The sequence below is a fragment of the Phaethon lepturus genome, unplaced genomic scaffold (genome assembly GCF_000687285.1).
Source record: "Phaethon lepturus isolate BGI_N335 unplaced genomic scaffold, ASM68728v1 scaffold2305, whole genome shotgun sequence".
Taxonomy (NCBI): domain Eukaryota; kingdom Metazoa; phylum Chordata; class Aves; order Phaethontiformes; family Phaethontidae; genus Phaethon; species Phaethon lepturus.
Window position 1 is genome coordinate 42,235 of NW_010542489.1, and position 26,725 is coordinate 68,959.

At 40.0% G+C, this 26,725-nt stretch overlaps 1 protein-coding gene across 1 annotated transcript in view; it reads right to left on the reverse strand.

Moving 5' to 3' along the window:
* LOC104621512 (transcription factor SOX-6-like) overlaps positions 1–24,141 on the reverse strand; it is a gene marked incomplete at its 3' end in the record, with an annotated part of 56,653 nt that extends 32,512 nt beyond the window's left edge. Inside the window, exons 1-2 of the mRNA XM_010288025.1 lie at positions 23,894–24,141; positions 18,413–18,644 (exon numbers count right to left, since the gene is read on the reverse strand). Coding sequence (XP_010286327.1) covers positions 18,413–18,644; positions 23,894–24,141 — 480 coding nt within the window. The remainder of the gene's footprint in view (positions 1–18,412; positions 18,645–23,893) is intronic.
* Between the last annotated feature and the right edge of the window lie 2,584 nt (positions 24,142–26,725).

Here is a 26,725-nt window from a genome sequence, read left to right on the forward strand (position 1 = left end):
GTCATCTGCCGTCAATGACTTCGCAGTAGCACTCTGCACTTCCGAAGAAGTGTCAGGAGGGAGTGTGGAAAGAAAAGGGCTTCACCACGTGAAGATCCACTCATGATCAACTGGAAATTTCACCCATCATTGCCATCTTGTCTTGTATACTGGTTTTCCTTTGGCAGTAAAGCACACCCCTTTACTCCACTGTACCCTAGACGGATCTCTAGCCTCTCTCAGATGCACAGACGGGAAGAAATCACAAAGTATTCACCCCTGGAGTTGTGGTTACCACAGCAGAGCTCCAAAACAAGCAGTGGTGCACAGCAAATCAACTATCTTCCTAGTCTTCGCTCTCCCTGTAAGGTCAGCACTTATTTCACTGCTTTGTGAAAATGCATCAAGTTCCACGAGCACAAACAGCTGTGATTTCCAGGTGGCTCATACGTATACCTTCTTCCTGGTGGTCACAAGACCAAATCTCAAAACGCAAAAATAGAGACACAAGGGAGAAAGAATCGCTTTAAGGGGAATGTGGCTTCTCTCTTATCCAGTAGCCCAAAACACAGTAGAAAAAGAACTGTTGACTGATATCAACATCAATTCTACTAAGTGTCTTCTAATAAAGTGGGAAGATTTACTTGATAACTCCTTTTACCAGAGGATTTATTAAATCCGTAAAATTCAGAAAAGCACAACCCTCATGATATCAGTTACTTTAATGGTTGGACTTGATGATCTTGAAGGTCCTTTCCAACCTAGTGTTTCTGTGTGATTCTGTGATTCTGTGATTTCAGCTTGTACAAACAGTGGATTCCTTCATAAGAAGGAATCATTCTTTTGAAGGAAAGGAATCATTCCTTTCATAAGAAAGATCATAAAAGGAAATGGATTTTTATTTTCAATCTGTTGCACACTTTATCTTGTACACATGAAAATAATTACTTTCAGAGGACTGAGTACTTTTTAAACGTGACTCAGATAATTGATTTCATGAGGCCTGATGTTTATTTTTTCCCATTGACTTCCAGATCAAATGTCTTAAATGTAAAAGACTTCCTCCTTGCCAACTCCTTGTCTTGGAAACTCACTCTGGGACCTGAGACTTAACGTTTCTTCTTCCTCCTCCCTGTAAGAAAGGATCCTGCAGTCAGACTTCACTGGCAATTCTTTTGATATGCAAGAGGCACTATAATCCGTTTTTCTATTCCACAGCTATGCAGTCAGAGCTCTGCAAAGCTAAGCAGCCCCAAAACTTGTCTTCTGCCAGTGTACTAAGGAAACAGTGGCACACAAAGACTTCCTTCCGTTTGAAAATTTAACCACAGCCAACTAGACAGGCTAGTACCAGAGAGGATTTAACTGCAAGTTAATTGAAAAAAACTACTCGGCACCATTTATGAAACCATGACTGAGCCATCCTGAGTCTGTTCTCACTTCAAATTAAGAGATTTTCAGTAGCATCTCCAATGTACCTGCTGCAGACATCGTTGTCATTAATGGAAAATCATCTGTTGTTGAGCAGCAGACATAGCTGTCAAAGTGTAAATGTTTCCACCACTATTAGTTTCTGGGAACCAAAATACAGTAAAATATTTTTAGAAATATATGGTGGAGAACAAGCACTCCACATACCAAAAGACAAGCCTGAGAAGAAGGGAGATGATACCAGGCTTCAAATACAAAAACATTTGCTGAAAAGAGGAACTATATTCCTCTTGCTGCAGTGGCTAGGATGAGAATTAATGAGCTAAAACTGAAGCAGGAAAGATTTGAGTTACACATTAGGAGTAACTTTCTAATGGGAAAGACAGCAATACCCGGGGACAGACAGACTGGCAGGTTGTAAGTCGAAGTTAGACTATTATCTGATAGAAATGACACTGGCACAGCTGATCCCTGGATTGAAGCTGGGACTGGATGACCTCTCGCAATCCCTCTCAGCTCTACAATTCCATAAAGTGCAGGGCTCCCATACACTGAGAGATAGACGGGCTCCTTCAGTAGAGGCTCTATAGATCTGTAAGGGACTTACTCACTAAGCTGGATCAGGGGGTTTTACTTGTGTTTTGCTTTGGGTTTTATTTTATTTTATTTTATTTTCAAATAAATCAATAGGCTTGGGCCATTTTCCAAAGATGTGATTTGGTAAGTTTCAAGCCAAACCTCTCAAGCTTTACTCATGAGATAAGTGCTAAACAATGAGCCAGATTCATCAAAGCTTTATAGACTTATTTAAAAGAAAAAGAAACTGATTTAGCCAACTCATTTCAAGCCAAATCAGGGAGTTGAAAATCTATTCCTGAGATTTGGAAAATCTGTCTTTTAAAAAATTATTTTAAAAATGTTTCAAGAGTCCCTCTTTTGCAGGGGCCTTAGGCAACTCTTGTCAAGAATTTTGTTTTTTTCCGGTCTGATTAGGAGCAGTGTATTTCTCGTGTCTATAGGAGATAGTTAAAATATTTGTGTTTGTATATATACACATCTTTTATTTCTACATAGGTACTTACGTATATAAATAAGGATTCAAGAATTTTCTAGCAAAGGTTTGGTAATTAAAGCAGTGGGTTTGCTTTTCAAAAAGATTAGTAATGAATTTGCTTCTTTACTAAAAGGGAAAAAAAACAAAATCAATGCTAGCGCTGGACACCAACATACTCAGTGCACAAAGATAAACCTGCCTCAGAGCAGGTTTTTAGGAGCCCTAGCACATAAAATCCACAATACTGCTTAGTACTGCCCCTTAGAGTACTTCCCAGGGAGAGGTTAATTCCCATGTTTCTTCAGCTCTTGGTATCTCTACCAAGAAGGATAACACCTGGGCCAAAGGAGTTTGTTTTTGCGTACACCCTACAAAAGTCCGACTGGAACCACCAAAGTGTTTCAAACAAGGCATCAAATATTTATTACTAGGAGAGAGGAGGACATAGGCCTGGTGTTATCTAACCAGGATGGGCCACGGTGTCAACGGTGAATTGGGGGGAAGCACGTTCTGCCTAGCTCTGCACAGTCATGTAGTTCCTAGCATCCCGCATCTAACTGTTGAGCTGGAGAAAACCTGGGCTGAAAACGCTGTGCTGGGAATGTATCAATATCTATGCAGAAGCAGAGAAGAGGCCTCCACACTCCTCTTCCCGTACAACTTGTAAATTCAATTTTAGCTGCTGAAAGTTGTTGGTACTACAGTGATGGGCACGGACTTAGCCCTGCATACCATCAGGTAGCTGCCCCTCTAGCCCAATATCAAGCATTTACTGTAAACGTATATGTCAAAGCAATGAGAAAATGTTCAAAACCTTGTCATGCTTTCTCCTTCTGCTTTGTTCTTTTCAAGGAAACGACTTCTTCCAAGAACATGGAAAGACCATGTGACTTTGAACTGGAAAACCTGAAAGATCAGTGAGCCTACCTGCTAATGAGCAACTTGCTACTGAAATGAGCTCGTTAGCTTTCATTTTTGCTGGCTGTTGATCGATTCATGAGCCACTTACATGGCCTCTGTAAGCTGTACATATATTATCAAATGCATTGATTTCTAAAAATAATAAATCAGGAAGTCAGTCCTTTCCACATCTCTAGTGTGAGTGCTTAGTTCAATGGCTTTCAAAATTCATCCGAAGAAAACAATGATAACATTGGTGTTCACAGATACATTGCATCTCAAATGGCAAATATTCTGCTGCAAAAATAAGCTTTGCTGGCATCTCAGAGAAGTGAATAAAAGCTTGCCTCTGAAAATGTTACATACAAAATGTACAATACAAAATGCACAGAATTTTGCATGAATCTGTGTAGGTGGCAGCTCAAGAAATTCACAGTAAGGAACAATTGTCTACAGCAAGGAAAAATCCAAGCTAGATGATCTTAAAGTCCTTTTCCATCTCAGATCACTAAATTTCCATAACCTTCTTCATATGACTGAAGTAGTGAAAGTCCTATAGCATCCCAGAGGTTTTGAGTTTTTGACTCTTGTCAACTGATAACCTCAACGATGGAGGAACGGAACTTGCTAAAGACTAAAAGAGTCAGCAAAGGAAGACATAGGGTAAGACTCCTTCACCCAAACATGCAGCCATAATGTTACCGCTTTCAGTACATATGGCAATCTCCAGTACTAGGCTGGCCAACCTGACTTCACCTGGCCTCTCAACTGCTGATAAAAAAATATAGCAAAATTAATCCTTTGGACATGTATGCTTGCAAATTTAAAAGCACTTCATAACACTGATACGCAATAATTTGCCTAAGGTCATGTGGGCCTTGATCCAAAGCCTATTAAAGACAAAGCTGTCTTTATATTGACTTCAAAGAGCTTTGGATTGGACCCACAATGAATCACTGCATAGCAGACATAAAAATCAGGAACAGAAAACCTGGTCTAAGGAAGAAATGTCATTCTCTCCTTCGTCGCGTCAGCGTACTGAAAAAGACGGGAACACGAGATTTATTTTTCCCATTCTTCTGTATCACACTGCCAGCCCAATGAAAGGGCTACGGTCCTTTTCCCGCTTAGCTGTATTTCTAGGATCATTATTTAATTCTAAAAATCCTCTGATACAGTCAAACACAAGAGCCGCACTACATTTCAGCAGTCTCTTCATCACCTTGACCCTCAGTAATACCAGCACGAGAGCAGCTCACTGGAGTGCCACTGGAGAGAGCTATGTCAATGTACGCCAGCTGAGGACGGTGCCAGAAGAGCTGGACGACACGCTCCTCAATAGCAGCAAGCTTAGGACTAAATGCGATATCAATAAGGAGTTAAAATGTGCAGACCAGGGAACATTGCTTAATCCCAGTTTACTGAAAGGACATGTCATTTTTAGAAAGTTGTCCAAACAACTGTCTTAATATTCTACACCAAAGTGGCTATTAATCAAACAACAAAGGCTCAATTAACACATAGCTGTTGTCACCTTGATGTTAAAAGCCTCTCCCTTCCCCCCTTCTTTCTTTCTTTTTGTCTTTAATGTTACAACCTAACCCAAAAATGCCTCAGGGCCCTACAGGAAAAAAAAAAAAAAAAGACAAGATAGAGAGAAGGAGGGAGGGAAGGAGGGGGAGAGGGAGAGAAAGTGGGGAGGGGAGAAAGAGAGAGAGAGAGAGTCTTAAATACCATCTCTCCTCTAGGCAGCAATTTCCACAGATGAAGAGGTCACCACTGTTTAACAGTGTGCTGCCACGTTAATTTAGTATGACAAGATAAAGCAGTAATCTCTGCTCGAAGAGGCTGTAAACCGCCTGCTATCCAGGGACATGCTCGAGTCGATTTGCACTGTGTATCACTTTATACAATTGCCGTGACAAAGCCCCCTGAGTTCCCTCATGTAAATCTCTCTCTCTCTCTCCCAACTTCCCTGCCAGTCAGACAGCATCGGATCTGCGGTAAGCTATGCAAACTTCATGTCTTACGCATGCCAACGGACCCCAAAGCCCCCCCTCCCCAAGAGAAGATGTTTAGGACTTTGATAATCCATTGATCCCACTTCCATATCGGCTTGTATTTTTCAATCTGTCGTGTTAAGTTGTCAGAGAGGGCGATTAAACCGATGTTTCATGTTCCGAGATTTGCGTTCCTGGGAATGATAGTTTTCAAAGCCTTTCTTGCTAGGTTCTGCTTAAAGATTATCCCTAAGAAAGCTGATGTGAATATTATTACTGGCATAAACCTGGTAATAAAACCATAAAGTGTTTTAGGTAAAGACATTTTCGAGATATTCAGGGTTATAAACATAAGAGTTTAAAGCTGGATAGAATTTGGAGTACTTAAAAAAAAAAAAAGGCAAAAAAAGAAAAAAAAGCGCCCTGTCAGGCTGTGGAGTTTTCTCAGCATGAAGCAAAACAACATATGTAAAAGGGAAAAGGGAACTCGCGTGTCTATGTAAAATAAATATAATTACAGAATCACAGAAGAGGGCAGAGGAGAACGCTGACCTGTGCGGTTAGACAGGAAGGAAAAGAAGACAGAGCACGTGTAGCAGCGGTCATGATACCGCCTCGAACAAACGCAGCGACAGCTATTCCGAGCGCACAGCTCCGAAAGCTGCCTATGTCTCCCGCAGCCTGCACAGCTGAAAACATCGTCGTCTTGTTGGGGAAATAGGGCGAATTTTTTGCAATATGGTGCAACTCTCATATGCCATACTGCATCTCTAGAACATGCAAGTTTTAAATTATGTCTCCTCTCTATTTCACATTTAATTTGTGTCGTTTTCCTATGGCCTGCAGGCATGATACAAGTCACAGCACACAATATACCAAATACGGTGCCAAAATGTGAAACCGCGCACATGTATATATACCCACTTTCTGGATTAAACATAGATGAGGACATAAATAGAATTGAAACAAGCACAGCAGACAGGTTTCTGCAGAGTAAGACTGGAACTTATCTATCTAGTTTCTTTACTAATATATTGCTAGGTCTATCAATTAAGCATGCCATTTAGACTTGCCAGTACTGCTATAAAAGTGACGGAGCACGGCTAAATCAAATCTTTCAGACACAACAGGTTATATACACTGTGTTCTCTTGCATGAATTAAATTCAGTAACAAAATTTTACACTCATTGCAGCTGATAGTAAGAATGATGAATGCTTTATTAAGCACATAAGTTTCTAATAGTAATCGAGAAGTAATTCCCTAAATTTAAAAATGGGGAAAACCACTGGGATCAATGCCATTTTTCAATATTGACAGAATCCTCTCAAAATAACCTTTTAAAGGCCTGTTGGATTGCTTCTGTTCTCCAATTCGTGTTGCTAACCAACACGTTTCAAACCGTACATGTAAATGTAAAATTTATCATTTGAACGTTGCTGGCTGGTTATACAACAAAAGGTTTGCTTTTAGGGAATACCCAATTCTCCAAAACCCACTAAATACCACCACTGCGAGTTAAAAAAGAAGTCTGCTAGAATTTTCACACACACTCTCAAAAAAAGATGAGCTTGAACATGGTTACTTCTAAAAAAATATGAGGGAATATTTATACAGGAATGTGTGTTACTTCTTTAACTCCACCGTGTACTGTGAATGGGATTACTCTCACCTAATTTTAGCCCAAAATTAGACATCTAGTCTAAACTAGTCATCAAGGCTCCCTCTATAGTCAATAGACAAGCACTTTCAGAGGGTAATTCATCTTTCTTGTCTTAGATGCTTATTTTAAGATTGGAAAGATTGTTCTAGGAGGGTGGTTATCTTTTTCCATAAACTGTGAAGAGAGCCTGGACACCTAAGTTTTATGTGCCTAAACTTTGGTGAACTGAACCCCGATCTCTCTGGCATTCAAGAACCTCCATGAGTCTGGGAAACACTAATAGGCCATAGACCATCATGGATGAAGGACAAGTATAATTTCCATTGTACTAGCGTATAAATTGAGGCACAGACAAGAGAATTGAATTGCCAATGATAAATCAGCAACTGGGAAGCTGGGAATACAGTCTAATTTCATCCAGTAGACTGAAAACTTGCCATTTTTGTTAATTTTTATGAAATTACAAGTACGAGGTCCAACAGCTGTTTGTGGTGTTTTAGAGAGCAAAATAAAGATACAGGCCGTAAATATAAAAGTAAGATTTCGGTCAAATTAATTTATCCACATGGAAAACTAGGGAATTCACTGTGGCCCTGTGTCAATATATTACCCAATAGTCATGTTGACAGCTTCAAAACTGAAGCTATGGTCTCTGCCCAAAAGCTAAGTTTACACTGGCCACAAGCACACAGGAAAAGTACATCATCTACCACAAGATGTATTCTTTGCAGAACTGAATCACACTAACATAAAATTCTGAAAACTGTTTTCCAATAGAATTTATCAACTTGGTTTAAAAAGAATTTAAACAAATCCTATACATGTAACTATCATGAATGATCAATCTGCTCTCCCTCACGCTCTATGTGCTTTACGGTCTGTGTCAAGACAATATAAATTTAAGGGGAAAAAAAAAAAGAGTATTTGCAGATTTTATATTTATAAAAGTAAAGAATATACCATGGATTCACACTCTAACATCAGCCAGACACAGGACACAAACTCAAGTGAGTTGAGTGTTCTGAGCTCCGAAATGCAGAATGCTTTATCTTCCCAGTAGAGCTACGCACTATATAGCAAATACTTACTTATAAAAAAAAGTAAATTCTCTGGCCAGGCAATTACCCCTCACTCCAGGCTTTTTCGGTTGAAGTTATCTAACTACAGATTTCTAAACTGTAGGGATCAACAGCTGAACTTATCACCCTAAACTCCAGTTGTAACCTATGAAGAAAAACAGGCACTTCTAGAGTGTGATTTCTCTGACCTACTTAGAAGCTACGTTACGACAAAATGAATCACGCTCTGCTACTCCCTATTTACTTCCGTTAACCATAGAGTTAAACCTGAAGTTACGAGCTTACCTCTGGACATCCTCTTTGTAAACATTTAGTCTGACCAGTCCTCACCCTTGAATCCTCACCCCAAAAGTGACACTGTGACTGACATGATGTTGCATTAGGTGTTAGTGACCGCGTTTATGCTCACTTCCTTCCTATATCAGAGAAAGCCAAAATGTTCTCTGCGTCAAGATTCCCATGATCAACGGAAATTTACTATTGAGACTGCTGTCATATACCATAAAAACCCCCATAGATTTAACTGAAAATTATACAAGAAACTAACTCTCTCCTGCAGAATCCTAAATCCACTCAGCTCTGCGTTTCAATGTGGTTGTTTTCTGGAGACCCATGGATCCTAGGCAGCTAGATGCTAACCTCAGCGAATGCTACTGCCTGTGAACACCGATGGATCCAAACCCCAGCAACTCTCCTGACTGCAACTGCAGCAGTTTAAAAAGAAAGCAATGAGAAAGAGGGGAGCTTCACTTACAGTTTCAGAGATGAAACACACGCTCTAAATTCAATCTGAAAATCAACACAGAGGAAGGTCCAAAGCACAGATATTTTGTATTATTTCTGGCTAGCAATATTAATAAGCAATGCAAGCTTCCATTTCTGACATGACTTAGTGTAGGGATGCACATACAATCTACGACAGTAATTCAGATTTGAGATATCAGAATAATTTTACCCTTTGCTATAATATTTCTTATTTTGTGTCATCAAACTCCAAACCTACAAAAAGCTATGTGCAGAAGGAGTTATAGTCAGTGACCTCTCCTTCCTTTCCTCCCTCTTGCTACCATCAGCATTAGGTTCTAATCAACCAGATTATTTTGCAGGAACAGGGTCATAAGCTAAGCATTCTGGGGCAGGAATGTTTCTTTATTCTGTCTCTATAAAAATAAATCATGCTCTGGGTACAATATAAATAAAGATAGTAACAGTCTGATGTTAAGATTTTATTGGTCTATGTTTTGGACAATCTATATAATTCGCCTGTTGCCTGTACAAACTACAAAAAGTTAATCTTTATAGCCCTTTTTTTCTTTGGGGTGGATTCAGTTTTAAAAGCGTAAAAAAAAAGGATGCTGAAGCACACTACTTCCATGCATAATGACAGCCTTGTTTACAATGCTCTGGCAAAAATTATCCTTAGTTAAAGTGGGCACAAACTCCACTCAGTTACATCCAACGGTTCATCCAGTGATGCTAAATTCACAGGATTGATTGAGTTTACTTCTCTTCTGCAAAGAGCAAAAATGCCTTATCTGGTCACACAACCATACCTAAACCGGAAAAAGAAACAAGGAACTTAACAGCATTAAAGAGACTTTGGCAATAAGGCTGGCCAAACTATTCAGACAAGCTTGCTACCCCAGACATAATGGACTCTTTTTACTTAAGAAAGTTTGTTTCCTCCGTTTTATTGTCTTGAAACACTTTGGAACACTGGTTGGTTCAGAAACATTGCAGAATGCCAATCTTCCCCCGTAGGGAGGTTTCTGCACATGCCTTAGGAGTTAACCCACCTATGTTAGATGCCCATACATAAGCAAACACATGCTGAAATCTGTAGTCTGTTTTACCACAGGTCCTTCTCCAGCCAGGAATCTCTAGAGAAAATTAATAAACCCCTTCATCACAGTGAAGAATATTTCACCGATACACTCAAGACAAGAGGAAGTGGTTAGCTCCATGAAAGAAAAAAAAGAAAAGATGGGATGACACGACACTTTCAATGCTAGCAACCGCCCGAAGCCACATTTTCATTACCCCTCCAAACATCATTACTTTTGGTGAATCTGCAAAAGCACTGGCAGTGGCAAGAAAAATTAGAGAAAGAAATCTGGCCTCGGGACACCCTAATCCAACTTCAAATTTGTACAACCTGAGAAAATGTACTTAAAAGAGACAAGGCAAAAAACATGGCAGAGCATTTTGCTTGGCCATTAAAAGGACAGAAAAGAAAGAAACGCTTCCAATTGTCACTGCAATGGTGACTGTCGTCCTAACTACAGACACAAACATTTGATAGTGAGAGAAAAGACTCTGAAACATGACTGTGAATACGGAATGTAGCAGAAGGTTCTGGCACTTCCAGGAGCCAGAGCTGATAATCACAGAGATTCCTTGCAACCCTGAAATTCAAGAAACCATGACCAATACTTCACAATGCATTTCAGTTTTGGTATATCCCTACTGAAAGTAAAGCTGCGTATCAAAAACCAACCGTCCTCTAACTTATCGACATTCTGTCTGAGCAAATAGCACAATACTTTCTTTTACTGTGCAATGTCTTCATATGAGCTATTTACTAAAAGGCTTTAGAATGGATTAAATAATAAAAATGACTAAGTTAAATATGACTACAAGGAGAGGAAGAAAATCGGCAAGGCAGGAAAAGGTTTTCAGAGGACAACTGCAAGCAGACAGAAAGTGATAGAGCAATACTGTTCTTACAAAGCTGAAAATAGAGAAAAAGGCTTTCTCACCTGCAGTAAAAAAGGGAGAAAGCCACACCAGCTGCTCAGAGGAAGCAAGGTGGATATGAGAAGCGTATGGAGCAGACAGAGAGCACACAGGGAAAAGATTCTGGAAGTTCTAAAACGAATGGGCAACTACTGAAGCGAAAATGAGTCAAAGTGGTGCGCAAAAGTAGAATTTTGCACTACGCAGGGGGCAAAATATAATCAACTCAGATTCCCACATGCCTTGCCTTGAGGCACGGGTCAGATAAGCGTATGAAAGGCTGGTATGCTGCTCTCTATCCTGATAGTAGTTACACTGCCAGCCCAAGGCCACAAACTTCTGAACAGTGCAGAAGCTTGGCCAAAAGAGGTAATCTCATCGTTTGAAAGGAAACGCATGAAAACTTCACTACATTTCTGTTGCCTTCCCTTTCTAGACCCATGGAGAACTGGGTGTTTAATCGGCAGCAGAGTTTCTGCCTCACTACAATACCATAAATATTCACTATCACCAAAGAAAAGGCAGTATTTCAGAATAAATTTGGGCAGAGTGCCACAGGTGATGGACCTGGACCTCAGTCCACAGCAACTGTTTGAGTTCCAGTAGGATGGAGATACTATATATCCTACCTAGGTTACGTCACAGATAGGGATTGACTGCTGAAAGCAAACGCTGTAACAAGAAGTACGAAAACTTCCATTTAGTCTCTTTACGTTGTTGCTACAAACTAATCTTGAAGTCTTGCTGGGGCTTTCTCCATACCCTTGTCTTCATCTTCAGCAGCGCTCCTCGAACTGGTAGCTTCAAAATTTTGTTCCAATTCCGTGGTATCGCCTATCTCTCTCTGGAAGACATCATCGTCCCAGTCTTCTGGGCGCTGGCTGCGATGTACTGCTGCGGGCGTACTGCTGCACGTCCAAGCCATCAAAGCTGCATACACCACTAGGCTGACCTAGCAGAGTTGATGCTGCACTATTTCCAGTAAAAATGTACAATCCTCAGTGAAATTACCTAGCGGATCTAAGTGTGTGTAATCCCAAACTGAGCTACTTACAGAAGGCAGGCTGGATCGAGATAGTAATTTGGAATGAAACCACTGTGTCCACTGTGGAAGTCCTAGGGCAGATTACTTCACTTAGAAAGATGACCAAGTTTTTTTCTTTTAAGGCTTACGTATTTTTTTGATAGTACACTTAACAGTCCTTTTCTCTTCATCGTAAGACAGACCATCTGGTTCAAATATTCCTACCAACTATGGGCTTTATGGGTTTACCTATCTTTTTTCCTGTGGAATTTTTCAGCTTTTCACTTGAATTAGATTTTACTGGTATTTATGCAAGAAGCTTAAATGAAGATATTTTCCAGTACAAAGTCAATGAATTGATTCCTAGGCGTATAATCACTTGCAAACAATGGATACATACAGTTCCCAGCACTTCTATAAAACAAAGGTGTTTACTTTTCTGTTGATTATTTTCTGCTTAACTGCATTCAAATGAATCCATTAAAAACGTGACTGCTTCACAGTAAGATGATCTTCAGCAAAAACAAACAACTGCTGTTTCCACTTCTCTTCATGGCCTTTAGAAACTACAGTCATCTGCACCCTGTATTTCAGGCAATTTATAGATTATAAGTCTGCTCTTGATTTGTTAATTTATTGTTTTAAATGTAGTTCTAAGTCTCCTGCTTGGGAAAAAGAAATAATATTTTCCTACTTCATTACTTACTTATTGTCCCCTAACCAACCTTTGGACCTTTCAGAGCCTGATCAAAACACCAACGGGTCATCTCAAACTTCAGCCAGTCCTTGTGTCCATTGACTTCAGCGCGAATGATATATCCACTCTGGTTCTCCGCGGCCACAATTAAGCAAAACTCACTGTATTAAAAGAGTGGGAGAACAAACCCAAGGGAACTTCCATAAACTAGTGTACTGCTCCTGAATTGCACTATGGCTTTGATCCCTGCCTCACCTGAAGAACGAAAACAGTTTGGGGGTTTTTTGTTTACTTGCACAACAAATAGTTTGCAAATAATCGCTAAATACTGTAAGCATTACTTGCATACATAGATGGGATAGGATTAGAGACCCAGGAGAATACACATCATGACAAGGAGAACAGGCAGGTTATAACAGCTTCAGTGGAAGCTATTTTGTCATGAAGATACCAGAGGCATCGAAGCTTTTTCTGGCTCCATCACAACTGGTCCTCAATAACTGCGTAGAGTTTTCTAGGGTCTGGACTAAATGATGCAGTAGGCAACTTCTACCGCTTTTGATGGGTCCTGGCTGATGCTTCTTTATTTGTTCCCTTTCCTAATAGCCCAGGGAGTCATTCTCTAAAATGGTGCAAGTGTAAAGATTGAAAAGATCAAACTCTGATACAAGCCTGAAATTATAGTGGAAACTGCTTTCATGTGCTACTTTTGTGATGACATTTCTAATGCAATGTTTGTAACGATGCAATTTCATCATCTTATAAATATCAATTTACCATTAAGAGAGGAAGGAAAGAACATCAAAAAAAGACAAATGCAAACTTATCACCGTTTCTGCTTTGTTTTAATTGAACTAGTCTTGTTCAGATAAGCCTGTCTATCTCTTACAAAAACAACAGTTTATAGTTTAAACTGTGAAACTCTGTGTGTGTGTGTGTGTGTGTGTTGTAATTATGGTGCCTGCTAACAATTTCATACTGCCACATTGCACATATGGCTTCCAAGCTAGCTTTATCTGAATCTTTGTGAATCTATTCTCCGTGCTATTAAACTGAGCACATTCCACATCGTTCAAAAGTAATTACACTTTTGTCTAGAGTGTAGGAGACTGCTCTCCCCAAACAATGAAATTCTCATTATTAGAGCTGGCACAATAACAGCTCTGGTGTTCACAACACTGTGCATTGTACCATCACAATAACTTATCCTAAGCTTGATGCACAAAGGTACACTGGAAATCAAAATTTTTCTAAAACCACCATGGGTTTTTTTTTTTCTAATAGGCATTCTTTAGCTCAGTATAATTAGAGTCCTATTTGACTTTTTAAAAAGCTATATGCATTCAGATTTCCATTCTCTTCGCAACTTCTGAATAGTAGCTAAGCACTCTAGCCGCATGTTGTTCTGATCCAGTACTATTCACATGCTGACGACCTCAGACCAACAGGTGAAGTGCAGGCCAGCATGTACGTGGTAAGACAATTCAAATGCAGCATTAAACAACCTTTTATTTTGGATAAGTGGAGGAAAAGAATGAAGAAATGCGTCGGTAAGCTCTTTGACCAGTAGTACTGTTACTCTTAATATGACCAAAACTTCTTAATATTATTCCCAAGTTACAGGGGAATTACTTCTTTCACCACAGAAATGCAACAATTTTTAGTGTGAAGCAATAAAGCTATTTAACAGTGGACTGTCATATTTCCTATCAATTTAAAGTACAGATGAATTCTAAATCCCACTGAAAGTGCAGGACAAACGTGGGTTAGCAGTGCAGTCACGCTTTTTGGAACAACTGGACAGTAGCAAAATTACACCTTACCGGTTTGACCTTTTGGTCAGAACTGTTTTTTTTTTAAAAATCTCATCCAGAATTTGATCGATATTCTACAATTAAGAAGAATGGTCAAATTTGACCCCAGTGTACAATGCCCGTGGTATACTTTAATAGGTGCTTTTAGCTTTGACATCTCTTATTTTCAGAAATTAGCACACAAACATCGTTGGTAAGATCAGTAGTCTTGAGAGGTAGCAAAAGCAACATGGCAAGGCAGACAAATAGAAATAAATAAAATAAACCTTCGTAACTTATATAAGCTAATAACTATCTCTGCTATCCAAATACTGTAGCGTTAACAGGTTTCTTCAAAAGGCATAATGACTGGTAGGGTAATCCTCGAGTGTTTCCCTGCTAAGCTTATGGCCTGCTATGAACGTCCTAAGGGGACTCTTGGAAATATTCTAAGTCAAATGATTTGCCTTGTATTTTCTACTGAGCCTTTGGTTTAAGTGTGATAAATTACTGTTTCTTTTCTTGCCAGTGGAACAGCTTTCCTGCTTACAGTAAGTATCTGGTTTCTTCTATCAAGAGGAAGAGAGTTTGGGCGAGAGTTGCCCCTGCCTTTCAGAGAGCCACAGAATGGTTGAGGTTGGAAGGAACCTCTGGAGGTCATCTGGTCCAACCCCCCTGCTCAAGCAGGGCCACCTAGAGTTAGTTGCCCAGGACTGTGTCCAGATGGCTTCTGAGTATCTCCAAGGAAGGAGACTCCACAACCTCCCTGGGCAACCTGTTCCCATCCTCAGTCACCCTCACAGTAAAAAGTGTTTCCTGATGTTCAGATGGAGCCTCCTGAGTTTCAGTTTGTGCCCACTGCACTAACCTTTCTCTGGCTGCAGTTCCAGCATCTTCAGAAATACCCTGTTCATTTTGATAGGAAAATGGGTTTTGCAGCTTTTGCCAATTTTGGTTAGGCTTGAAGATTTCTTTCTAAGGTTTTTGCCCTCCTTTTATAGAAAGTTACCCAAATTCAGAGCTGTGTCTCTTAAGCTGGCAGTTGTTACAACTTGGTAAAATGCAACAGGGTAAATTTTCAAAAGTCTAAGTTGGGTAAACTGTTGAGTTATCATTCTGGAGCAAACAGCCCTTTACCTTAAGGATCCTAGGATGTCCCAGCTGGCAGGACTTGTAAAAGTCAGCACAGCTGGAAGTAACCTATGAAACAGCGGGTCAATTAGCAGCTAGAAAAGTGAGGCCAAGAAATTGATTCTCAAGGTTGAATTTGTTTTCTAACTATCCCTTCATGACCCAGTGCCGAGAGGCAGAATATGAGGAGGCAGGGATGGCTGTGGTGACAAGAGGAATGCAGCTACGTAGCCTACTGATGAGACAAAGCTGTATAATTTCATACCTTTTCCAGTTCCCTTAGCTGTGGCTTGCTTCTGCTGGGATCGTTCCTAAGGCAAATGGGTGCTGTACACGTAGCTAACAGAGAAAGACCCCTGTGGATCTATACCATGCCTAAGAATCCCTTCGGAGAAGAGTCTTAACCAACAGTCACACACAAAGCAGTATGGCTTCGAGGGCTGCAGCAGAGCGATGCGCTACATGACTTCAGACTGGCTGTGTGTCTGATCCTGTCTCACTGGATGTTGGAGAGATCTGTAAAGGTGTACCCTGCGAAGGACACTATGTGGCTGCAAAACGAGAACTCCATAGTCACTTGCAGACTCAGTCAGTAGGTGTAGTAGTTCAGCTGACAAGCTATTAAGAAGTGTGAAGCACACTGCTGGAGCTTTATCAATAAAACTGTATTGGGCCGCGCTCTGCGGTGGCGTGCGCACACGTGCACGCACCTGGGTTTGCTTCCCAGAGACAACAAAATAGCACAGAATGTCAATTCAAACAGTGCAAAAATGACGTCTGTAATGCTACCGAAGTGAATACCCTTTGGGAATGACTTTCATAACTGCTAATCACCCAAATTGAAGTCATCTAAAAGTTATCCAAGCACGAGGTTCAGTTACTTCCTTCTTGTAACTACATACCACAAAGGCAGAGGGAGTGATTATGCCTATTTTACTCATTTACACTGATCACTTCCTTCTTTCTGGAGATACATAGGCTACATCCTTTCTGACCTACCTGGACGATGATTTTTACAGGACACTCCTAACTAAAAGAGAGATATTACCAAAATGTCACTTTCATATAAACTGTCAATTTTCTTAAATATATATATGAAGACAAAACCAATCCCCGTAACCCCCCTAAACATGTTTCAGATAAGGCTACAGCGTCTCACTACTGCAGCAAAACTTTCTATAACATGCAATAATTCAGTATCTTGTCTTACAAAGAGCCAGAACACACTGTTTTGACATCACATTAAATATAGCCTTCACAGCAGGAAGTCATACTAGATCATCAGGTAAACTTCTTGGTCTTAAAAACTATAAATGAGTAAAGAAGTTAGTTAAAACCAGTTAAAGAGCAGTTAAGTGTTCCAGTGAGGTGTAGTTAAAATACCCCTGGCTCGGCTCCTCAAGAGACAATTGGGTTTTTATTTCTTTAGGGTCTGATTCTACACTACTGGTTTCACCACAAGTTTATCTGTTGACTTAAATGTTGTCAGGAACATTAAAATAGGCTAAAATACAGCAAAGCTCATACATCAGTTATATACCCTAACATCCCACTGGCTGAAACTGTATATTAATGAATTACATCTCCATAAAACATATGATAAAGGGTAAGAAGTAAACAAACTAGAAAAAGATAACGACATGTCTGCCCATGAGTAATTTTTCCAATGACATTTTTTCTTCATTTAAAGTTGCAGTAACACAAAATAAAATTAAATATTCCAAACCACTGCTTGAACTTAAGCATTAGACCAAAAAGGAAGAAAAATGAATTAGGATCAGTGAGTTATTTTGTCTAGGAGAGAAGCTTCAGTGAATATCCAGTGACTTGGTCCTAGGAGAAATAATAATCCCTAAGGCTTTTTACTTAGGGCTTGTTAACTTATGCGTAATGAGCTGTAAGGGTTTAAATACCACTATGGAGCTGTTGCAGGCTTTTATGAGGATACACTATCACCTATTTTGCGATGCCTTTTTAAAAGCCTTCAAATACGCAGGTCCATTCATTATCTTCACTTAAAGTGAAACTGTCAGTGCCCTTGTCAAAGTGGGGGACTAACAGAAAAGTTACAGTCAATTTGTAAACAGGCAAGAGCTGCGTAACTGTGTTCACAATAGACGGCTTTGCCGACATGCCCAAGTCCTGGGCTTTCAATGCCTTTCCCTGCACCCTTCAACCTTTATAAAAATTTATCACAGTACTCTGCACGAAGCGCCCAAAACACGTCACGTTACAACAGTGATGCTACGATACTACCGAGGAACATGGCATTGCTTTTTGTTCTTTTTGTTTGCCTGCTTTTAGATAAAGCCAGTTCTGGACTTCCAGTGGGATGCCAAATGTAATAAATTAAGTGCACGGTGTCATTTGTAAAGTGCACAAAAAGGTGGGAATTCACGAGTGAAGAAGCGGTAGGCTAATTTAATTCCGGAAGCACAGCAAGTTTTCTTCTAGGTATCTGTGGCGTGTGAAATACACATCAGATGTGAATTTTTAAAACCAGCAAAATCCAAAGTTGCCTTTTTTACCCTTTATACAGACCTTACTATTGCATAAACTTGGCATTGGGGCGATATTTCAGACACCATGCCAAACATGACTCTCACTTACAGTGTTCCAAACCCATTTACTGTTTGCTGAACACATACACTTCAAATCCACATCACTGTAGCTAAAAAATTTTAGCACCCTAAATGCCAGCAGGCAAAGGTGAGGAAAAGCGGAGTCTGCACTGCAAGCGATTTAGCATTTGTAGCGGAGGGTAAAGGCAGTCCAGCTAGGTCAAAGCTTTCACATTATTGTAGCATGTTCTGTACGTGTAACTGTGCATTGTCTACTCCATAAAGTACAGATCTGGATGCCAAACTACTGTAGAGGCAGAATTCAAAGAATGGATGTAAGCACAATAGACCATTAGCAAACCTACCATTGTGTTGTGCTGAGAAGTGGGAGTCCTATGGCCACAGTTCTCTTGCGTCAGCAGAGAAACTGGCTGAAATTCCTCAGAGTGAGGCTTGTTGGGAAAACTCACATGCAAGGGAAGGTGAAAGGCTGGGAGCCCGTCACTCTCCTCTTCTCCCACTTTCTGTCTGCTTGTCACCATGGCTACCTCTCCATCTGCTTCCCCATACGGAGAGGCTGGTCGCTTGGAAGACATCCTGGAAGGAACAAAAGAGGAGAAAATAATGAAACCTCCAAATAAATCCTTAATGCCGTCATTGTGTGGTTAGGGGCCATTGTAACAGAAATGCCTTTTTTGTGCTGGCAGAGAGCAGGAAACCATCCAAATACCACCGCAATGCATACACAATTGGGAACAATGGCCAAGCAGGTAGCAACAGAACAGTGGCTTGTTTGTTGTGAGAATAATACACTAATATAGCACTCTCTTGCATTCTGGCTTCTTAAACATGAAAATTCACCTAAGAAGACTGTATAATGAAATGCAATTCCTTTAAAAGAACACCCATCTGGTTTTGCATTTGCGAGAGACCGTAAGAAGACAGAATGTCTCCCGACGCAAGCTATTGTCAACTTTGCTTTTAAGGAACAATCATCCGCATGTATTTAACCAAAACTGATATAAAAATAAAGTAAAATAAAATAAAGTAACTTGCTAGCAAGCCAAAAGGTCTGTGTTTATAAAACTTCACACATGTGCACAACAGAGTGTTACTGTCATGTCGCGAGGATCTTTTCAGGTTCGCAGATCTGGGATGGTTAAGCAATTAAACATTTGGACATTGATAATCTAAGCTTTCTGACAACACAAATTCAGGGTTGTACTAAGTGAATGAAGATTTGCTGTTAAGGTACGCTACCTATACTTCCTACCTATAGCCAGATCAAGGTAAGACACGTGAAAATGTAAATTCAAACTATAGCTACATAAAAAAAGCATACACGAGGAAGAACACACATTGTAAAAATCACAGACAAATCCTGACTTAAAATTCAGGCCCACATTCCAAATTTTTGGAGACTCTCTGATAATGTGTGTGTATCTTCAACTTTTAGAAAGACTGAAAGAATCTTTATCTCATTGGAAAACCCAGTTTTCATCCAAGCCAGGCACTACTGAAAATCTTACAGGATAATCTGAACCCAAAAAGCTTCTGGCTTGGTCTTCAAAATAGAGGGGTCCAGTGAGGTATTAAAATGCAGACGACTTCTGGGATTAATTAAAGCAACATTGTTCATGAAAATCAGGGTATGTGCATGGGTGGCATAATGGGTCACTGTGCTAAGCAGGGGCATCTGTAATAAGGAGTGGAATGAGAAGTCAGAAATCCTGTAGACATAGTCAAAAGAAGAAAAGAAAGAAAAAAAAATAAAGAAATATTTCATGGAAAACAGGAAGTTATGAACAAGGAAACTGAAGACTATTGTATGTAAAAGTTGAAAAGACAGGCTAAAGTAATACTGCTCCCTCCTCAAAAATCTAGTATTTATGATTCTAATTACCACATTTTGATTTTCCACTTCACAGTTAAAGCACTGCATTTCAAAAGCCCAGCAGCCTCTTGAACCATGTGTGGGGCTGCTGTGAGGTGGAGCATGTCCATACGATTTGGCATATTGAGCACGAAATGGTTCTTAGCAGCAGTCAACTGGGTCTGAAAACAAACAGTGACTTTAAACAGCCCTTTGTTAGAACTTACTTTGTTTCTAATGATCTCATTTTGAGCTCTGCCTCCTGAGCCAAGTTAGATTTTATTAAAAAAAAAAAAAAATCGACAAAAAAACCCTCAGACAAAAACACCCCTACCAGAACCTATACTCAGCTGCACATCGCCTGTTCTGATCACCACCTATTGCTTGTACATAGAGAAGCAATCTGTATTTTCTATTAATGTTTGACTTAGTCCAACAGACTAACACTTCGTACATCCTACCTGAATTCTGTCTTCTAGGCTTTCCCACCTACGTGTCTGCAGCGAAGCATATGTATAAAGACAGAGATCACCAGATAGACTCTTACTGGCAGTTTTCTACTAGCCCACTGAATTCAGCATTTTACAGCTATGTTTGACGCGACAGATCTCAAGCTTTTCTTCTGCAGAAACCATGCAACTCCCTCCTGAAATTAATGTGAATTATTCATATTCTGCATTGCACCGCACCAAGATACAATTTGCTATTGATTCCAAGTGTAATATTTTGGTTACCCATTTCAATACTGCCTTAATAGGAGCTTGGGTTTTACAAAATTTCTCTTTCTGAAAATCAGCACTAAGCAGTTGTCTCAGTTTTTGTATACAAAAGGGAGGGACACAAAATCATTAGTCAATTATTTCATAGTAATGTGCTATACTTGAGGACATTTATATTCAATAAGATGACTGAAAATATTGTAAACCATCTACAAAACTCTCCACAACAATTCACTTTGACAATACAATAGAGAGAGAGGATGCCTCCCTTTGTATCGATGACTTGTGTTACATACAATATACTCAAATTGTGTTAAAAACTCCTACTGCTGTTAACCCAGAATAACCCAGATTCTGTCACATTGCTTCACAAGGAGAGTTTGACTATCATGTTGAAGTAAAGCTCTTCTGCTAACTTTATCAGTGAATATACGGTTTCCTCTACTGCGTTCAGCTGGCATGCTGCAGATCATCATCGCCTTCTGCTTGTCACTGTTCCCAACAGGGATGATTTTTTCTGAGGGGAATTTATAAAAACACGCACAGCGAGGCAATAGAGGTGACCACCTCCATGCACTAGCAATAACAGAGATGATTATGTTTTTGATCTAAACCAAAAACCTATGGGTTGGACTGCAGGCTAACCCTACAGTGACGCTAGAGAAGGAAGAAGAAACTTTTTCCTTCCTCATGCAGCTCTCATCCAGTTTAAATTACAAGCCACGTGCTCATCAGAAATTGCTAAAATAGCTAAGGTGGCGAAGTTACAGATCTAATCTGCACTGGCCTTCCAAGTTACTAGGACACTCAAAGAAACAGTTGCACAACCCTAGGTAAGGGTCACGCACCTCAGACGACGACTGTGATTTGTTTTCAGGTAGGTCTCTCCATAGCCAACATGAGTTAGGCATAATCTGGCCTCTCAGAAATCTCATCCCTTTAACATCAAACACCAACATGACAGTTTCACAGAAATTACTTACTCCTTATGAGCTTCTGGGAAATTTCCACAAAGATTTAAACAAAAAAACCCCAAACAAAAAAACCCTTGTGGAAATGACTTCCAAAAGGACAGTGTCTATCAAAGCCTGTAGCAGCAAAGGATCAATCACCGGTAGGCTCACAAGCAGAAAACAACATGATAGAAGGTAAAACCATTCACAGATGGTCTTTCATTATTTCTACAGCTTTATCGGTCCCTTTTCTGGATTTGAAATGCTCCCACACCCCTTATCCTTGAAGTCTCCTCTTTTCATATATCTTCATTTTCCTACTGAGATCATACTAGGTCGTAACAGGTTCCATATAAGAGATGCAAGTAGAGTTCCCATTATGAACAATAACCAAAGGGAAACAGCTAAATTCTGAGTAACAACGTTACCTGAAACTGAGCTCTTTTAAACAGACCTAGGTCTCATGACAGACTGGAATTATCCCGTCTTAACAAAGGACTCACAAACATCCTGGATCTACCCTCAGTGATAGCATGACAGTTTACAACTTACATGACTTGAAGATCTTTTTCTCAAACTAGTTTAAGCTCAGAAGGGTTTTCAGTTACACCCCTCTGAAAGACGGTTTACAGTGAGAGGAAAGATCAGTTTCCTCAAACATCAACTTATGGATAGGATTAAAAAAACCCCAACAAACCCCCAAGATATAACTCTCAGAAAAGTAGCAATAGGGTGGACCAGAATCTGAATCTGAAGGGGCGTCTCTGCCGACGAAATCTATTGCAACTTAAGACTTGCAAGAGGAGTTGCATTTTGAACTGTCATTAATCATTTCTATGGAATTATAGATAGCTAAAGAGTAGTTTTTTAGACAACCTAAATACGCAAAGTTCAAACACAGTGGGACACAGGCAGTACTTCCACTGCAGAGACACATTGGAGTTATGAAACGTATCCCCATACTTGATTTTTTATCAGTGGTTAGGATGGAACTGAAGATTTAGTTCTGGTGATGAATTCAGATAAGACTACTTCTTGTAAAGGGACTCTCTTTTCTGGTTTTGGAAAGGCTTCTTAATATGCAGAAATTGCAGTAAAAAAAAAACATGCCTTTTGTTAAATTTCCATTAAATAAATGCTTTTTTCTGGTAGCAAGAATGTTTTTTTTTTCAGGGAAGTAAAATTTCACTTTTCTAACTCGCTCTTATCCCACAAATATTTGATGCAATTCATCTTACAATAGCCTCTCCACGTATTTCTTTACTCCCCTTCAATTTACAACAGACTCTTTGTAGGCTTAAACTGATACCCTGTGTCTATTGATCTCAGTGTTTTTGGACTGACTTCAGCATGGCTGCATTTTCCCACTGGAGAGAGCAAGAGCCACACTGCATCCACATGAATTGTTTCCTCATGCCATCTACGAGTATTGTTTCCAACCAAATAATTTCAGGCTACCAAATAACATTGTTGTTTTTTTTTTTTTTCTTTGAGCTTAGTGCATCACAAAAGTGATCTTTCCACAGCTGTATTTTTTAAATTATCTTTGTTTTTAACAGAACCTCATTTCAGTGTCCCCACTGCATTTCCATTTGTTCATTGGTTTTGGTTCATTTCATACATGATTGTGTACCCCAAATAAATCTAAAATAGTATCTAGTATTCAAGGAGATAGTACCCTCTAGCACACAACCAACATCCACCCCAATTCCATTGCTCATGCCATAAAATTTCACAAATTTTATATCATAAAACTCTAATCTTGCTACACTAAGCAAAATACCTCAGAAACATTTCAGATACCCACAAAAGCTTTTGGAGAAATGGCTTATCCATGTCTTCAAAAGTGACAAACACAGATGTGTCAGGAGAAAAAGATATGAGGCCATAAATCTTAACTTGTTGGGAGTTAATTAAGGGATTCATCAATCATTACACAGCTCACCCCGTACATATACAGGCAAAATCCCATCAGCTGCCACAACCCACAGCAATCTACAGGTTAAAAACTCCCCAAGTCCCTCTGTTCTGACTATTTATAAATGACTTTGTATAATCTAGCATTAAGACCTGTAATTATAAAACAGCATTAAAACAGGCCTGCGTAGTTATGGATAATTATAGTTGGTACACTTTTTAAAGAAATAAAAAGCTTTTCCATTCAAACACAGGCTTTGCCTTTCTGACAGCTCCAAGTCCACAGGATGCAGAAAGACGATTTAAATTGTATGTCAAAATTTGGACCGTGCAAGACTTTCTTTTTTTTCCCCTTTATCAAGAGAGGCATTGTTGTTTTCTCACCATAACTCGGCGCGACAGCGCCTGACTGGAGTCGCACAGCCGGTTTCTGAAACGGCACGACAATGTCCACCTCCTGAGTTTCTCTGGCAGCTACAGACCAAGTCCTTCTCACGGGCAGAGTTTAAATCACCCGCCCTGTGCGCCGGAGACAGGCACGGAGCCGCGTTCCGAAGAGACGCACCAGGAGAAGAGGAGCAGGTCTGGCCTCCAGCAGCAGTGCGGGGGGACGTTCCAGCTACCAGCGGCATCAGGCATTTACCCCCCAACCCGGCCCCATTCCAAACCAGGTGCTATACGCTAAACCGGTCCCAGCAACTTCCATGGGATCCCGTCTGACCCCCCTCCTGATCTGCAGGGGTACGTCCCGCTAATTAAAGTACGTGCTGCAAATCTGCTTTTCCACAGGAAATACTGGCGACCACAGACAGCAGCAGCATTACACATACGTACAGCTAATGCGGAAGCATACGCGCAGACACGCGCACGAAGGTACAGGCGCACGAAGGTACAGGCGCACGAAGGTACAGGCGCACGAAGGCACGCTTATCCAAAACGTCACCCCTTGCCGTGTGTAGCGCTAATACAGGGGTCCGTGTTCCCAGCTTCACCGAAGCGGCGATCGCTCTACAGACAGTCCCAAGCAAAAGGCGCTCGTTAATGCTAACGACCGCCTCCCTTTCGTGTCGGCCCGAAGTTCATCTCTTACTTCTGTGCAGTGAATGCCTAGTACCTTCAAATACAGAACTCTTCATTTTGACAGGACTACTTGTGCAATAATGTAACTTGTGTAATGTGTAACTCAACATGAGTAAGGGTGGCAGACTCCCACACTCTGTCCCACTGGGAACTGCAAGCCCGACTTGTTTCTACACATACCACTAAAAACAGACTTCACTTGGCAATATCTTTTGAGTCATTTACAGCCTGCTTTGGAATGGCTTACTGAAAGTAATTTTACAATTAAAAAAAAAGAAGCAACCATCTCTCGTCTGCTAATCAATAAAAAACGTGCATGAAACGTGCTCTCATCTGTCACTCACACCGAGATGGAATAATCTGTTAATTATTACTTTCTAAGATCATATCAATCAGGCATCTTTTAAAATGCACACATGCTACAAATAAGCTGTGTTATTCAAAAAGGGTTTTGGTGAACAAGTCGCTTTTTTTAATACAAACCAAGCTCACTATGGCATAACCTGTGTAACATTTCTGTGCAGCTGTCTGTTATTATAGCTGCCAGGAATAATCCTATGGTTAAGGCCAGCCAAGAATTTCCATTTCACCCAACTGACTTTCTGCCTTTTGCTTTCCAGATTTCCCCCCCCATGGGGTAATTTTAACAATTTTTTTTAGTCCACCAGTTTAGAAGATTCTGAATATCCAATGGGCAGGGAATATGCTATTCCCTACCTATTTTAAAGGTCGCAATTTGAAGTATAGTACAGTAAAGTATCAGCAGCTTGGCTGATAAAGCTCATATTCCACATGTTGTGAAAACTTTTTTGAGAAAAGGTACTGCTCAAATTTCCAGTGGTAAATCGTTTCATTTTGACAAGTATTTCTCAAATAAGAAAGTTGTTACAAGTGTCTTTCAATGAAAGGTTAACAAAAATCTTGTAAATTCTTTTGGTTTTTTTAAATCAGAAAAATAAAATAAAAACCAACAACTTTCTATAAAATCTGTGCTCTCAACTAAAAATGTATCATCTCCATTTTCTTGCATTTGCAAGGAATTTAGGCATCATGAAAACACACTGCAAAATCAAGTTTAGGAAAAAATACATTGTGAAAAAAAGTTCATGTTGAGTGTTGCCAATGTGCGTTACGCAGAGATTTCATTGACCTTTTGAAGCAGGTAACTGGGAAAGATTCTTTGTGCATGACTAAGTTGTTTAGTGAAATACTCTAGCCTGAAACAAACCAACCTTCAACCAAAACAGAATTTGTAAGGTGATGAAGGAAATCCTACCAAGATACTATATTCTACTATTGCAAAGCGTATTACCCAATTCTTTTGTAGATCTCATACAGGACTTTGCATTATTGTCCCCGTTTTGTACAGGAATTAGTAGGCGGCAAGCAGGAACGTGCAGTGATTTACCCAGAGACACACATTCAGAATCAGCTCTAGCATGAGAAACTGCATCCTATTTTTTTTAGTACCTGTCAACTTCATAAGCCTTTGTTTTTCACTAGCCTGTATGTCAACTAAAAGAGCCAAACATCTAATAGTATGTTTAAAAACCAGGAACTACAGGATCAGATTTTACTTCTGCTGCAAAGTATGTTTCTAAAAGATCAAACTTCAAAACCTGGATTTTCTGCGAACTTCTCAAAACCAGAAGAGACAGGTAGTGAAAATGCAGTTATGGTACAGGCAACATACAACCCCAACGTGCAGTGCCAAAGCCGATGAGCATCTATCAGCACAAACTCTGAAACAGCAGGATGCAGTCATTGTTGATGTTTCAAGTAAACTGAGCCTGATCACTGGCTTCTTTCATGCAAAAGACTCTGCTTGGATGATTTTGAATTAAATCCACAAGCTCATTTATTTTCCAGTGCATCCTCAAATTAACTCTGGCTTCCTTTCCCCCCACCCCCAACCTTTCAGACATGTACCTCCCCCCACTCTTCAGCTTCTCATACATCTTGCTTTTTTACTTTTTATTATTATTCTGATTATTATTATCTTACATTTGTCCTCATGTCGCAGTAGAAATAGCAGGTTTGGTTTTATTTTCACGTAAAGTTTTAGGAACTGCTTACTGCTGAAAGTACTAGAGCAATCACTGTGACATTAGGTAATCATAGCTCTTCTGCCTGCTG